The 14,990-nt window shown below is 47.5% G+C and overlaps 1 protein-coding gene and 1 long non-coding RNA gene across 2 annotated transcripts in view; one reads left to right on the top strand and one right to left on the bottom strand.

Moving 5' to 3' along the window:
- Positions 1-6,820: 6,820 nt before the first annotated feature.
- On the bottom strand, positions 6,821-11,028 carry LOC121432916. The gene is made up of 3 exons (XR_005972252.1): positions 10,862-11,028; positions 8,651-8,775; positions 6,821-7,091 (listed from the first exon to the last, which is right to left on the bottom strand). It is a non-coding gene; the product is annotated as an uncharacterized LOC121432916 (long non-coding RNA).
- Positions 10,806-14,990, top strand: part of Galnt14 (polypeptide N-acetylgalactosaminyltransferase 14) — a 225,325-nt gene continuing 221,140 nt past the window's right edge. Inside the window, exon 1 of the mRNA XM_041631101.1 lies at positions 10,806-11,344. Coding sequence (XP_041487035.1) covers positions 11,216-11,344 — 129 coding nt within the window. The 5' untranslated portion in view covers positions 10,806-11,215. The remainder of the gene's footprint in view (positions 11,345-14,990) is intronic.

Genomic DNA, 14,990 nt, shown 5'->3' with positions numbered 1-14,990 from the left:
TAACCTGGTAGTCTCCAGCTGTGCTGTGGGCTACTTCTGGGGACAGGTAGAGAACCTGCCAGGGTTCAGGGGCGAAGTTCACACTTGTACACAGAGGAAGATGGGGAAGTGAAGTGACTCTTAAGAACTTAGCAACAGGGATGTGCTTTGAGAACTCATTGTCCTCACAAAGGAATAAGAAAGAGAAGAGTGAGCCCCACCCAGTGTGGAGGTGGCCTTCTCTCCAATCCAGTGGTTCTCAACCTGTAGGTCTTGACTCCTAAGTCCATCAGAAAACACAGATATTTATGTTTTACGATTCATAACAGTAACGAAACTACAGTTATGAAGTAGGAATAAAAATAATTTTATGGTTGGGGTTCACCACAATGTGGGGACCTGTATTAAGAGGTCTCAGCAATAGGAAAACTGAGAATCAACCCATGCTGCCTTTAGGTTGAAAGCTTTGGAGACAAAAACTAAGCATTCTGGCCATATTTAGGGAGGATTTTTGTCAAGTTCATCTTCTGCTCAACCATGTCCTAATAGCAAGTTTCCCCCTTATGGTTCAATAGACCCCTTTATGAATTTGTTCTGGAGCCAGATGGAGATGGATCGTGAGCTTTGGGAAAGGAGTCCAGAACACCACTGCATGAAGGCAGAGATGGACGCTATCTTAGAGCAGAGTGAAAACACCCAGCCTAGTGCACTGAGATTCTCCGTGCCACTGTGAGTTACCTGCAGGAACTGGGAAAGCAAATCCTGGTCCATGTCACACCTTTTCTACCTCAGGCCATTATTGCCAGTGTATCTGATGAATGATGGATGTCTAGTGTCACTCAATGGCCAAACATTTTTTGAGTACAAAAGAGTGAACTTTTATTTATTGGAAAAACAAGTATTCTTACTTATCTGCCGTCTTGTTTCTCAAAACATGATTATCACCTAACTAGATCAAAATTCTTGGGGATGTAGCCCAGGGAGATGAGGTTTTGTTTCATTTTGGTTTGTATTGCTCATCTTTTTTAAATTGTCTAGGAATTTGATTATGGGCTTGGGATTAGAGGATGTGGGCATTCTTTTTAATTCAGTTAGGTGTACTGTCGAGTGTGGCACGGGTTATGTTGGAGGATATCATTAATCTTAGGGAAGACATGCTGACATAGTTCTGAGATACTTGGGGTTATTGTCTGGTCAGGTGTGTTCAACCTGCAGCCCACAGACTGCGCACATCCCCGGGGTACCTATGAATGCAGCCTGATGTAATCATAGATGACAACAGTATATTGCAATATCGGGTTGGACACCTCTGGTTTAGGTTCGCCGTGGTTTAATTAACTATCCCCCAAAGGCCCCTGTGTTCAAGGCCTGGTCCTCAGGATGGTGCCTTTGGGAGGTGTTAGAAGCCTTTGGCAATGTGAGGGTCATTAGACTACAGGCTGAATTCCTTTGAAGGAGATTTTGAACCCTTAGCATCCTCCCCCTCCCCACACCGCTTTTTCCCCTTGGGTACATGGCATGTGTTTTTGCTTTGTCAAATGCTCTCTTGCCATGGTGTGCCGCCTCATCACAGATCCAAAGAAGCAGAGTCAATCACAGACTGACACCTCCCAAACTGCAAGCTTACATCAACCCATTGTGGTTAAAAGTCAGTTGCTTCAGGTGCTTGTAACAGCAATAGAAGGCTAACATAGACACTGTGTATGAAGATATCTGACATGCTTCTTTAATGGTTCAGCAATTGCATAGACATGTTTGAGTGGCAGTAAGCATAGCTGGTGAGAGCTTTTTTTTTTTAAATCTGAGTTATTGGTATATCATATGTGTGTTGAGAGCACTATGAATATATTTTCCATACGTTTAAATTAATTTTATAATCAAATGGCCAGTAATATAAGTTCTCTAGGTGATTCTGAATGAATCTTCTTTCCTTCTTTCCTCCATCTTTCCCTCCCTCCTTCCCTTCCTCTCTTTCTTTCTTTGGTATTTTGGTCTTTTCAGGACAGAATTTCTCTGTGTAGCCCCAGTTGTCCTGGAATTACTCTGTAGATCAGGCTAACCACAAACTCAGAGATCTGCCTGCCTTTGCCTTCCAAGTAATTAAAGGCATGTCCCACCATGCCTGGCAATTCTGTGGGTTTTTTTTCATGGTTAAGGAATCATTGATGAAAAAACAAATAATCTAATAAAAAGCAGACCTAAACAGAGAACTCTCAACAGAGGAATCTAAAATGGCTGAAAGACACTTAAGGAAATGCTCAATATCCTTAGTCATCAGAGAAATGCAAATCAAAACAACTCTGAGATGCCATCTTACACCTGTAAGAATGGCCAAGATCAAAAACACTGATCACAACTTTTGCTGGAGAGGATGTGGGGGAAAGGGAACACTTCTGCATTGCTGGTGGGAGTGAAAACTGGCACAACCCCTTTGGATGTCAGTGTGGTGATTTCTCAGAAAATTAGCAAGCCGACCTACCTCAAGATCCAACAATACCACTTTTGGGTATATATCCAAAGGATGCTCAATCGGATCACATGGACATATATGCTCAGCTATGTTCATAGCAGCATTGCTTGTCATAGCCAAAACGTGGATACAACTTAAATGCCCCTTGACCGAAGAATGGATAAGGAAAATGTGGTACATTTTAATGTACATGGAACACTACATAGCAGAAAAAAAAAATGACATCTTGAAATTTGCGGGTAAACGGCTAGATCTAAAAACATCCTATTGAGTCAGGTAACCCAGACCCAGAAAGACAAATATATGTACTCACTCATAAGTGGCTTTTAGACATAAAGCAAAGAAAACCAGCCTACATTTCACAATCCCAGGGAACCTAGACAGCAGCGAGGACCCTAAGAGAGCATGCATGGATTTAATCTACATGGGAAGAAAAAAAAAGATAGGATCTCCTGAGTAAATTGATGTAGACCTGGTGATCTCTGTGTGGTGTGTAGTCTTTTCCTTTTCTTACTTGGTGTTACATAGAACTGCAGCTCCCTTTCCTTAACAATATTAGTGAGGCTTGGTCCTTACCTTTCTGAATCGTCTGTCAGACCAAAACACAGAAACAGGGGACCATCCTTGCCATTTTAGGCAGGCTTACAGGTAGCATTGAATTGATGTGAAGCCATCTACTAAACCAAGGGACACCATACCTGTGTATCTAGAGAATCTACCTGTAAACTTTCAGCAGGCGGATGAGGTGCATGCAGGTGAGGTAGGGGCAGGTGAGGTTGGGGCAGGTGAGGTGGGGGCAGGTGAGGTGCAGGCAGGTGAGATGCTGGCAGGTGAGGTGGAGAAAGGTAAGATGAGGGCAGGTGAGGTAGAAATGAGTGACTTTTTAACAGAAGAATTCCCTAATTTCCACAGACATCTAGGTTTGAAATCTTTTGTTTCAAATCTCCGAGGCAGAAAGATAAGCTCATAGGTGAAATTCCTACCTTAAGCTCTCTAACCTTGTATGAAGAAAAGCTTTGCTTTTCAGTGACTCTCTATACTTTATATCCTTGTGCCATTTCAAAATAGGGGCCTAGGAGTGAGGAAGTGAACGAATCAGGGCAATTTACTAATGAACAAACACACACATACACATCCCAAATTATTATTTATTTTTTTTATGAATAACTGGCATGTTCTCTTGTAGAGGTGGTTGCAATTCATCGATGGGTGGAAAGGCCTCTATTCTTTCTTCCCTTATTGCAAATGTATCGACTACCTCAGGAATTTTGGATGAAAATGAAACGTTTTGTCAGCATCGGTGAGTTGGGATGGCAATGAGTGATGCTTTTAGTGAGAAACACTTGAGGAACACTTACCAGGCAAGTCAAAAGGGAGAAACAGAAATACAGGAAAGAGAAAACCTGCCTCACCCAACCCAGACACCTTTATCAGTAACACTTCCTGGGGGCCTTGCTTGCCTGGAAAGGCAAGATGAACAACTCCTAGGCAGAGCTGGGTTTCCGCTGCAGGAGTCAGCAGGATCCTTCACGGGCATGCCATAAAGCAGCTTCCCTTGTTCTTATATAATACGTCTTTTCAGCTTAAACCTTTAATTAACCAGAGATGTCATCAAGAAAAGTTTGCCAAGGAAGAGGATGCCTGGTTTAATTAAAAAGATCTTTAATAGTTATTAAGGAAATCAATTTGGAATTCAGGCCTGGAAGCAAAGATGGGGGAAGGAATCAGTGAGAGGAACGTTCCCATCTCTCTGGGTAATAGATTTTAGCCCTCTGATCAGCACTGCTTGAAAATCCCCCAGGCTGGTGGTCCAGCACATGGAGAGAGATGCTTGTCACTCACCATTTCTGAGTCTGCATCCCAGAGCTGAGAGGCAGTTCTGTCTTAATACAGGAGAAGGCTAACCTTTCTGGAATGCAGTTATCCTGGCAATCAAAAGAAATGGAAAACCTTTATAAATTGAAAATCCTACCTCATAAGTATAAGCGATTTTTCCCCCAAAGAGATGCATTATTTTTCCCTGAGGATTTGGGCTTGGACTGTACATCAGGGTCCTTTTCCATTATCGTTCAAACTGGCCTTTGTCGGCTCAAGCCAGAGAAGGGGATTTGGCTCTTTTGTGCACAAGAGAAATATTATTTTCGTTTGCTTTATGAAAATGACGACACAAAAGGTGAAATAGCCAGGGGATGTGTGAAGTAAATTGCACAGAGAAAACTACAACAGGAGGATGATATTAATATCGTTTCTGACAAAGCACAGTTAAGTTCAAACGCTAAGATCACTTTTCAAATAATCTATGTTTAATTAATATTTGTACTGCACTTAGCAAGTGAAATGGAAGACAGGTGCAGAGCATGGCTCTAAAAATGGTTTTCCTGTTGGGATGTAGCTAATTTTTAGTTGGACCAAGGTACCTTTATTTAGGAGTCCTACTGTCATCCAAGAGACATGAGGAGGGACCAGATCTTTAATGCTTAGGCTTTTGTTCCAATTGCCAGCTTTTATTTTCTGACAGAACTGGGGGGGGGGGGCTTTTATTTATAGCCCCCTGAGCAAACCGCTCAGAGTCTTTGCTGCTTTGTGGATTATCTGGAATCTTCTGAGTTCAGTGGCTTCCCCATCTCCATTCCCAGACATGTCTCGGCTCCCTGTTCCTCTGGGAAGAATGTCCCTTTGGAACATGGTGTATAGGGATACTCCGGGTTTGATCACCAACACACTGTCTTGCTGCTGGCTGATCATTCAGATTTTAGGGGCTACAATTTCTTTAAGTACACAGTGAAGAGTGCTGAACTAAATGATGTCCAAGGTCCTTGTTAGACCTATGATTCTGGTTCATTTCTCCCCTTTTCCTAGCTAAGTCTCCAAGGTGTCTAGGAACATCTGCGTGTGGCTACATGTAATTTGCAAACTGGCAAACAGCAAGCTAGATCCTGATTACATACCTGTTCTGTTTACTCTATCCATTATTTTTGTCATTTGTATTTTGGTAAGGGGAGGGGTTATTGAGTGAGCTACCCACCATTAAGATCCTCCGGGAGACTGCATGACTTCACATTACCGTCTAGGCATCTGTTTCTGTTGCTCATCTGGAAAGCTATGGTCGCAGTTGATTTGTGTTGGTGGTGACCAGGTGCAGGCAATCACTTCCATGGCCCCCCACATTCCCTGTTGCTGTGATAACCGTGCCGCCCCCCCCCAATGCTCCCTACTTCTGGTTTCATCATGCTTACACCAATATTCCTCGGCTTCCTCTCACTCCATCCACTCATGTGGAGCCTGGGCTCTGGAGCTTCTGCTCCTCCGAAGGAATCCAGGTGCCTTCCAGGATCAGTGAGCTGACATGTGGGTGAAACATCTTTAGAAAGGTGCATGGGACCAGAAAATACACTGACGTCATGCTATGTGCCACATGGTTACCGTATGCAAAGCCCGCTTGATTTGTACATATTGTCAAAATAATCCTGTGTGACTATTTAGGGCTTCTCTATCTCTCTAATATATATGTATATGTATATGTATATGTATATATCAATTTGAAGAGCAAGGACCCATGTTTTAAGCCATCTTTCTTTTAGAAACACCAATTTTTAAAATTATTATCCATTTAATATCTATACCAGAAATGTCTGGAACATGAAAGGGGACGTTGTTGACAGTTGTGCCAAAAAAAAAAGATGAGCACAAGGAACTCAAGCAAACTGAGGCATTGGGCTCTTCTCAGCTAGTGACTCCATATCAAATGTGCTCTTGGCCTCTGGTGGGTGTCTTAATTTTGTGGCTATACACCCTTAGGGTATGCCCGGCACCTCTTTAAAGTTCCCGGCAGTTTTGAGAGGGCTTAGTTACGCCTAAGACTTAGCTGTAGGCTGAGGCCCTCAAGCTGAGGTCTTCCAATGCAGATGACTATCATGTATAAAGCAGGAGGGGATCCAGGGCATAACAACTGTCACTGGGTTCCCCTACTCCTCAGACTCGGCTCCTCTCTGTCAGAATCCCCACTCGTTATTTGAGTTAAGGGTTTGTCTTCTGTTTTTCTTTCTTTCTTTCTCATTAAGCCGACTCACTCTTTCATACCTGGGAGAACACTGCATTTTCTATGCAAAACGTGGGGGAGGGGCCCCCATCATCCACAAGCAAATCCGTTTCTACAATCAGCCAAGACTATCCTTGTAGCAATAGTAAATTTGACGCTTGGCATTTGGATAAGGAACAAAGAAAGTTTGGGGGGGGGGTATTTCAAAATAATGAAAAAAAAAAAACAGGCTTTTGAAATGTAAAACTCTAAATCCCTTTCCAGGAAACAAATTATCCAGTAGTGCATGAGAAAATAAAAAAGGTGGAGGGAAGGGCTGAGGTATGGGATCATAAAGTAAAATTTTTAATAGATATCGATTATTAAATAAGGTGACCGCCAAGTGCCTGAACCCCGAGATAGAGCTGCCCATGTAGTCACCAAAGATGAGAGGGCCAACCGTCTGACTTCATCCCTCTGACGAAAACAGTACCAATGTGTCAGAAAGGGTGGGCGTGGGGTTGATGACAGCTCCTTCTCCTTTACACTCAGCCCAGACGATGCCATTGCTCACTGCAGAAAAAACCCTGGTAGGAGACCCAGGACATGTGATTTTGACAGGATCTACGGTAGAGAGAAGAAACAAGAACGCAGAGGCGGAGGGGGATTGATGCATTATTTACAGCTAAAACTTGAACAGGGCCCACTGCAGGGGTTGACTCAAAGACTTGCGCCTGTAGGGCTGTGGAATAAAGACAGACATCTTTGAATTCTCCCCTATCAGGGGAACCCTGCCAGGGCTGGAACAGCATGTAAGCCTCTCATCTTCCTGTGCCACCATCTGCCTAGCCCCTGTCCACCTTTCCCCCCTGGTCTAGAAGAGGCAAACTCCTCCATGGAAAACCACCTTGCCCCAGTTGGTCAAATGTATGAGGCTGGCCATGGGGGAGCCGCGTGGGTGGTGACAGATCTAGTGAGTGTTCAGATGGCAAGATATGCATAGAGTCACAGGGGCAAGAACACACACGCACACCCCCCCCCCCCTTGAAAACTCCTGGTGGGCAGGGAGGAGGGACGTGAGGACTGTGATCCGAAAGGAACAAAGGGTGCTTGCTGGCTGTGCAGTGAGCTGAAGGAGAGTGGCAAGCTGACAGCTAAAAGGAACGAAAGCAAAGTGTGAAAGCCCACAGCAAGCGCGCCGCCGGGGAGCATATGCATCGGACTTCACAGCTTCCTCCTGTTTCCAGCTTACATTTGCTCCATATGCTGCTTTACACAGCTTTCTGGGGCCATAATGGGTTTTATTCCGTAGTTTTTATACTAACATGAATGACTCACATCTGCTCCAGTACCCAATTTGCTCTCTAATGTCTTTGCCTGTGAGGAGAGAACAGCTTCTACCGAACCTACCAATGATGGGAGTGGTATAAAGAGTCCAGGTCCAGGGGAAAAGAAAGGTTAGACCCGTAAATGTGTGAGCTGACGGGTGCTTGGCGAGAATGTCACGTTACATGGGGGCAATGAACTGGCTAAAGAATCGTAACCAGGAGGTAGATCTATTTAGGCTAAATGAGAGTCCTAATTCAGAGCAGACTTTTTTTCTTCTTCTTCATTTCCTGCCAAAATCTTTTGCTTGAAGCTTTTTCTCCCCATATTGATTATGAGAGAACTGCATTGGATTGGTCACCAATGATATAGTTAATGTCCCCTGTGGGATCACCAGGGCACTATGTTATTTAGGCTGGTGCACATGCGTATTTGTGCGTGGATGTGCACACGTGCTTGGGGCCCGGAGGATAGATAACCTTGGATCTTATTCTCAAGTATCATCCATCTTGTATTTTTAAGCTAGGGTCTCTCACAGGCCTGGAACTCGCCAGGCAGACTAGGGTAGCTGGTTATGAACCTTAGGGACCTGCCTGTCTGCCTCCTCAGCTCTGGCTTTGCGAGAGTACAGTTTCTTTATTAAGTGAGTTCTGCCAATGGGACTAGCACCTTGTGTTTGCAAAGCAAACACTTCACAGACTGAGCCATTGCCACACCCTCTATCCTGGTTATTGAACAGTTTTAACGATCTGTCCAAGCTTGGGGGACTTCTAGATATGTTGGATCCCAGAAGAGATCTACAGTGCTGGGATCTGCATGGAGATTCGTCTGGCTCCAGAAGTTTTAGAAGGACTTACCTATAATACCAACTGTAATGACCCTTACTGGCCTGAGAACCTAGACCAATATGTCTTTTGGTTGGGTCAGGTGATGACACTTAGCAAAACTGGATTCTTTGGAAATCTTCCGAGGCCCAGGGACTCTTCTCCATGTGAGAGGGAGACAAAACAATAACGATTTGTGAGATTCAGAAGAAAATCTCCAGTCTCCCCCGTATCACAGGCCTTGGTGTGGAGTCGTCTCACCCCAGGGCCTTGGCCTCCCCATATGCCGACCAGTCTGAATGAAGCCCTTCAGCAGCAGGCAGTGTGGGGCTGCACCATCTCAAGAGCTTGGCGGTGGTGGTGTTGTGTAACTGTCTGCCATCTGGTACTCAGAGGCAGCATCACAAAGCGCTGAGCAATGGACTCAGGCGCTGATGCTCTGGCGCTTGCCTGGAGGTGGGGGGTGGGGTCCCCTGCAGAGCTGACACAGAACCCTTTGTAGGCCAGGGACCAGGGGCCTAGGGTGAGGCTCCAGGAAAGGATCCGTGGAGCTCCGAAAGCTGCAGGAGTGGGTGCTTTTTTTTTTTTTTTTAACCATTTCCCACCCCTCCTACGCAGTTATTTACCCAGGGGCCTTTGCCTGACGGAAGCATCAACCGGAGAGTAGACCCAACCTTTCAGAGGCTAGGAGTCCAACAAAGACAAGTGTGGGACATGTCAGCAGTCAGCCGGGGTCTGCGGTGCTCAGCAAACCCAGTAGCATTTAGCAATGGGCTGGCAAGCTTTTTCTGGCTGTTTGATTTCCACAGCCCAACCCCAGATTTCTTAACCCCAGCCCCTTTCCTCCAGGACTCTTCCATGGCTTTGGGCATGGCTGCCTTATGTCTGAAAGACAAGGTACCAAATACTGGTGGCTTTGTGGGGGTTCCTCTGTTACTGAGCATGTGTCTTGAGGGCTTCATAGCACCAGGGGGAGGAGTTCTGGCGTCTGGAGAGCTGACTGACACCTTTCTTACCTGCACTCAGGTGTGGGCGCTGCCCGGATGCCAGGCTCTAGCTCTGTGAAGGAAGATGCAGGGAGGACGCGGCTGGACAGCTTGCTGTGCCATTCTCACCTGAAGAAACTGGAAGCCAGCCTTCCTCTAACGCAACGGCAGCGTGGCTTCAGTGGCCACTGCTCCCCCAGACTGTCCAAAACTTGCGCACCTTTTCGCTCTGAACTCTCAGGTCAGACCGATGGATACCTGGCATTCAGTGTTCACATCCGTTTTAAAACGCAGACTCCAGTAGGGAAGGGATGGGATGGAATGCATTTGTGATTGGCACTGTTGGTGTGGTAGACTGTGTTAGGAACCATTTCCTAATTTACAGATAGGGCTAGAATTCCAGCCTACCTGAGGCCTATGCAGAAACTGGATTCAGAATCTTTCCTGACTCTAAATCGAAACGACTTTAGTCTGTGGCTGGAGGGCATATTCCTTAAAAGCCTTTGGGAAAGGAATTTTGAAAGATACTCCCGTGTACCTGGTGTTCACATTCCCACGGTCATTTTCTCGCAGCTTCTTGTAGTTGCCCTAACTTTAGGTCCTCTCTTTAGCAAGTCCCGATACTTTACAAGGAGAGAAAACTCCTCGGGGAGATAATCTTGCCTTAATTTTTAAAAGGACAACTTTCAAGTTAAATTTAGACCGACTCAGTTTTCCATTAAGCAGAGAAAGTTGCCAGGCACCTGCTCAAAGGCAAAGAAATGCCCTAGGGAGATGACTGAACTTGACCTTGGCCCTGAATGGTCAAGCAAGTGAGCCTGGACTTGAGGCAGCATCTGGGTCAGCCCTACTATCCCAATGTTGGCTGCGGGTTAGGGTATCCTAATGGGAGTGCCACATGCAGCGCCCTGCATGGATCGGGAACTCCTCCCAGGCAGTGCCTCACCTGGCGCGGGTTGGTGCGAACCTTAAGTACCAGCTTGCAGCGGGAGTAGCTAGCATTCCGGTAACCCGTCCCCGCCCCACCCCGCCCCATCCCGACCCGCAAGCCCGGGACAGTCCGGAGAGCTGCTTCCAAGGTCCCTCAACCGCGCGGTGCTCCTCGGTCGGCGGGAGGCGGTAGCGCCCCCTCTCAGAGCCGGGTTCCCTCCCGCCCAGCTCTTGCTCGGAGTCAGTCTGTCTGTCGGGCCCGCCCTCCCTCCGCGCTCCCTCCTCCTCGTGCTCCTCCTGGGGTGCCGGGCAGAGCCTCGGATTCTACCTTCCCAGCTGCTCCAGGCGGTTTCCCTCGCGGCGGCCGCGGGCAAAGGCAGTCACAGCGCGCAGCAGCATCTCGGCGGTCACCGCGGCTCTCCGGCTGGAGCGGGCGCCCTACTGAGCTGCCCCTCGTCCCTTCCCGGCCGCGTCTCGAGTCTCCGGCGCCCCTCGCCGCTTGGTCCCCGGCTGTGGCTTCTCTCTGAAGCGGGAGGGGCAGGATCCCACAACCCAACATCGGGATCCCGGAGAAGCTTTTCTCTTAGAGAGAGGCGCTCGGCGACTCGTGCCCCTCCGCCCCTGACCGCCGGGGGGTGCCCCAGGGACGCGTCGCCGCCGAGAGGAACAGGCAGAGGGGACCATGCGGCGCCTGACTCGCCGCCTGGCACTGCCCATCTTCGGGGTGCTCTGGATCACCGTGCTGTTGTTCTTCTGGGTCACCAAGAGGAAGTTGGAGGTGCCGGTGGGACCCGAAGTGCAGACCCCCAAGGTATGCCGTTTGGTGGCGCGCAGGGCTCGGGGCACTGCCCGGTGGGAGGGCGCGAGGTCTATGCGCGGGGTTTGAGGGTTCCAAAGCATGTGTGTGTGTGTGGGGGGGGGGGCTCTGGGTGCCGCGAGTAGGTAACTGGCGCGGGATGCTACTATGGGGAGGTGCTTGAGGAATTTAAGAAGCTCCGGGCGCAGTTCCTTGGTGTGTATAAGTGGCAGTGGGCGCGGGTGGTGGGCGCGCGCTCGTGGACCTAGCGGGGCTCCCAACTTAAGTAGCAGTCCGGTGGCCGAGGTGGCGCTGCGGACCACCCACCCTGGGACTGGCTGTCGGTGGGTGCCGCTGGAGGGTCGCTGGAGGTTGACTAGGTGGGCCATGATGGAACCCATGCGAAGTCTGGTGGATGTGCGAACCTCCTTTTCTCTGCTGCCAGGCCCCAGAGGACTCGGAGGCTGATGACCCGGGTGCGCTGCGCACGTGAGCAACACCAGCAAGCTCACTGTAGCCTCCCCAGCCTTCCCTGCCCACCAAGCCTGGCTTGGTAGCTCCTGACTCTGTAACCTGTTCCGCAGCCCTTTAGCTGCGTTGGAAGTTGATTGTGTTCCGAACACTAGGAATGAGCCCCTAAGAACAGAAACCTTCCTATGGGCGGGGAGTTGGGGAAATAGGAACCCAAGTGGCCTTTCTAACTCTTGTCCAGCAGCGCAGCCCAGAGGAGTAGAAGGTTCCCCCTACAGGTTCACTCTTGAGATTAAGAGCCCTTGTCCTTTTCCATAGTCTTGAACAGGCGAAACAGAGCGAGGCCTCTGGGGGAATTTGCTGGCAGCTAAACAACCCTTATGAGTCCAAGGCGCTCTGTAGGGGTGGGAGAAGGAAGGCCTTGAAGGAGCTTGTGGTCCGAAGGAGGAAGACTAATGAACACCAGTGTGTTGAGTGGGAGGGGCTCTCATCACTTAGTATAGTAAGGAGGGCCTACTGTGTGCTGAGAGCATAGTGGGTGCTTTCTTCATAAGTAGTTGTCGAATATTGTTCTTATTTCATAGATGGGGAAACAGGTCAAGAGTCTTTAACTATTTTGTCTTATTTAGATCATTTTAGTTTTGAACGCAGACCTCCACATTCAGAATTTTCCCAGTTGGATCCTATGGACGCCCTTTTAACCAGGTACACCGGCGCTTGTGTTTTGGCATCTTGCCAATGTTAGTTGATCAAAACAAGCATTTAGTTAGCTCGTATATACCTTGCCTATGTGTGAGGTGGCATGGGATTCAGAGGTCCGGGGTTTGCTCCTAGGTGGTTTTACTTACCCATGGTCCAGGACACGCAGGATTGACAGCCAAATGGGTTCCCTGCATTGGATGTCATGAGAACCTGGGCTTTTTAGAGAGGACACAATGACTAAATTGAGAAGGATGGAGTAGCGGCCAGTAGACAGAGGGCATCCTAGGTTCAGATTAAGTCAGGTTTAAAAGAGCAAGACAGCCTAATGCCTATGGAGGAGGGGCACCAAGAGAGGGACAGCTTGTATGGGTCTGGTTAGGGAGGCCCACCGGACTTTAGGATCTATGAAGGGGGTTAAACAGGGAAGCTATGTCTTCCATTGGCCTGTCCATCAGGCAGCCTTTGTAGTGCAGGATCTATTTTCTCACTGATGCAGACCCTGACCACGGATCTGCAGGGCTTTTTCTCTTTTTCCCTAGGTGGTTCTGCTCTGTGTGATGCAGTTAATGATGCCTGCAGGGACACGAACTTTCTCTGTTTTGTGCTGAATCTCATTACCTTAAGCTGACTTATTCTTAGTTTTGCCCCAGGGATCTGGGACAAGCACTCTTTTCCTATGGGGGTGTTCGTTGTTTTTACTCGTTTACCACCTTTTATCCTGGTCTGTGCTCAACCCACATTTAGTGATAGCAGGCAGCTAGAGATCAGGTACTGTGTGTGCTAGTTTTGGGTGCAGCTCCGACGGATCTGTCATTGACCTTTGATAGTGTGTGTGCATGTGTGTGTGTGTGTGTGTGTGTGTGCATGTATGTGCGTGCATGTAAGCTCTGAGGAGTTCCTTGCTGATGTAGAATCATAAGTGATGAATGGTCTCATATCAGTAGTCTTCCAAGAAGCCTGCTCTTTGTCTGAACATTTTACCCGCTCCTCATTTTGTAACTCCTTCTAAAAGTCTCAATTATTCTTTAGATCTTGAAATTTGACACATTTTATTATCAGGTGTACCCTTTCTATCTTTTTGGTTAGCTTCCTTCTACAACCCATTTTCACTTTTATGTGTGTCTACCTATATGTCTTGTGTGTATTTTTGCATGTGTTTATGGATAAACATTCCTATGAGTCTTAGTGTGTGACTTTATTAGGGTCACTATTGCTGTGAAGAAGCACTGTGACTAAAATCTAACCGGGGAGGAAGGGGTTATTTGGCTCACACTTCCACATCACTTTCATCACTGAAGAAGTCAGGACAGGAACTCAGAAAGGGCGGGAAGCTGGAGCCAGGAGCTGATGCTGAGGTCTTGCAGGAGTGCGGCTTACTGGCTTGCTTCATGTGCCTTACCCAGCCTGCTTTCTTATAGAACCCAGGACCTGCAGCCCAGGGATGGCATCACCCACAATGGGTTGGGCTCATTAAACACCAATTAAAAAAATGCCCTGCAGTCTTGCTAAAGCCCCATCTTATGAAGGCATTTTCTCACCTGAGGTTCCCTCCCCTCAGATGACTTTGGTTTGTGTCAAGTTGACGTAAAATTATCCTCTCACAGCGTGTATCCCAGGAAAGATGGGACCAGAACAGCTTTATGTCCTGTGATTGGTATGAACAGAAACTTTGTGTGATGTGTCTAAAGGAACATAGTATTCGCCCCCGACTTGATTGCATGTTAGAATTGCTTGGAGAACTTGACTGGTCGAGAAGTTCTTGAGTTGATTGTGGAGATTATGATTTTGTTGATCTGGGGGCAGGTCCTAGGATTAGGACCTCTGTAAACGTGTCATGTGACTCTAAAGCAGCGCTTGAGAAACAAATGAGGAATGCCAAGTCTGTGGTTTTGTTGTTTTGTGTGAACATGGCCAAATGTGTCCTCTTATTCACAAGTGTGATTGTAACGAAGTCAGCGTGGACCTTTGGGCACAGGAAGTAGTCACCCCAATGCTGTGCTTTTCCTATGCACAGACTCCACTTCCCGTACAGGCTCATTTAGTCTTCCCAACAAGGGAGACAATACTTTCTCTTGAAGATGAGACTAAATGATGGTATTGGGATGGAGATAAAAAGGCTTTTCAAGAACAGCATCAGGACCAAAACAGGATGAGCAATGTTCTGGGGTCCACTCACCTCATCTTTCTTCCTCGCTGCTAAATTAGATGGGCAGCCTAAGTCTCCACTTGAGGGCGATTCAAGGTTGGGAGTGTGTACAATGTGAGCTCCTCATCTACTTTCTAGAGCTTCGCTGCCTGTGGGGAGTTTCCAAGTGTGTGTGTGTGTGTGTGTGTGTGTGTGTGTAAGTATGCTTGTGTGTGTGTGTAAGCATTTTTTGGGGTGTGTGTTAGCATGTTTGAGGTTATGCATAAGCATTTTTGGATGTGTGTGTGTTTATGTCTATGTGCAAGCAGGTTTGGGGGTGTGTGTGTTTGTGTGTGTGTGCAA

This window comes from Microtus oregoni, unplaced genomic scaffold, assembly GCF_018167655.1.
Source record: "Microtus oregoni isolate MIOR12 unplaced genomic scaffold, Mior012 000036F_ref0000092, whole genome shotgun sequence".
NCBI classification, from domain to species: Eukaryota; Metazoa; Chordata; class Mammalia; order Rodentia; family Cricetidae; genus Microtus; species Microtus oregoni.
Note: the sequence above shows the minus strand (reverse complement) of the source record. Positions and strands in the feature narration are given on the sequence as shown.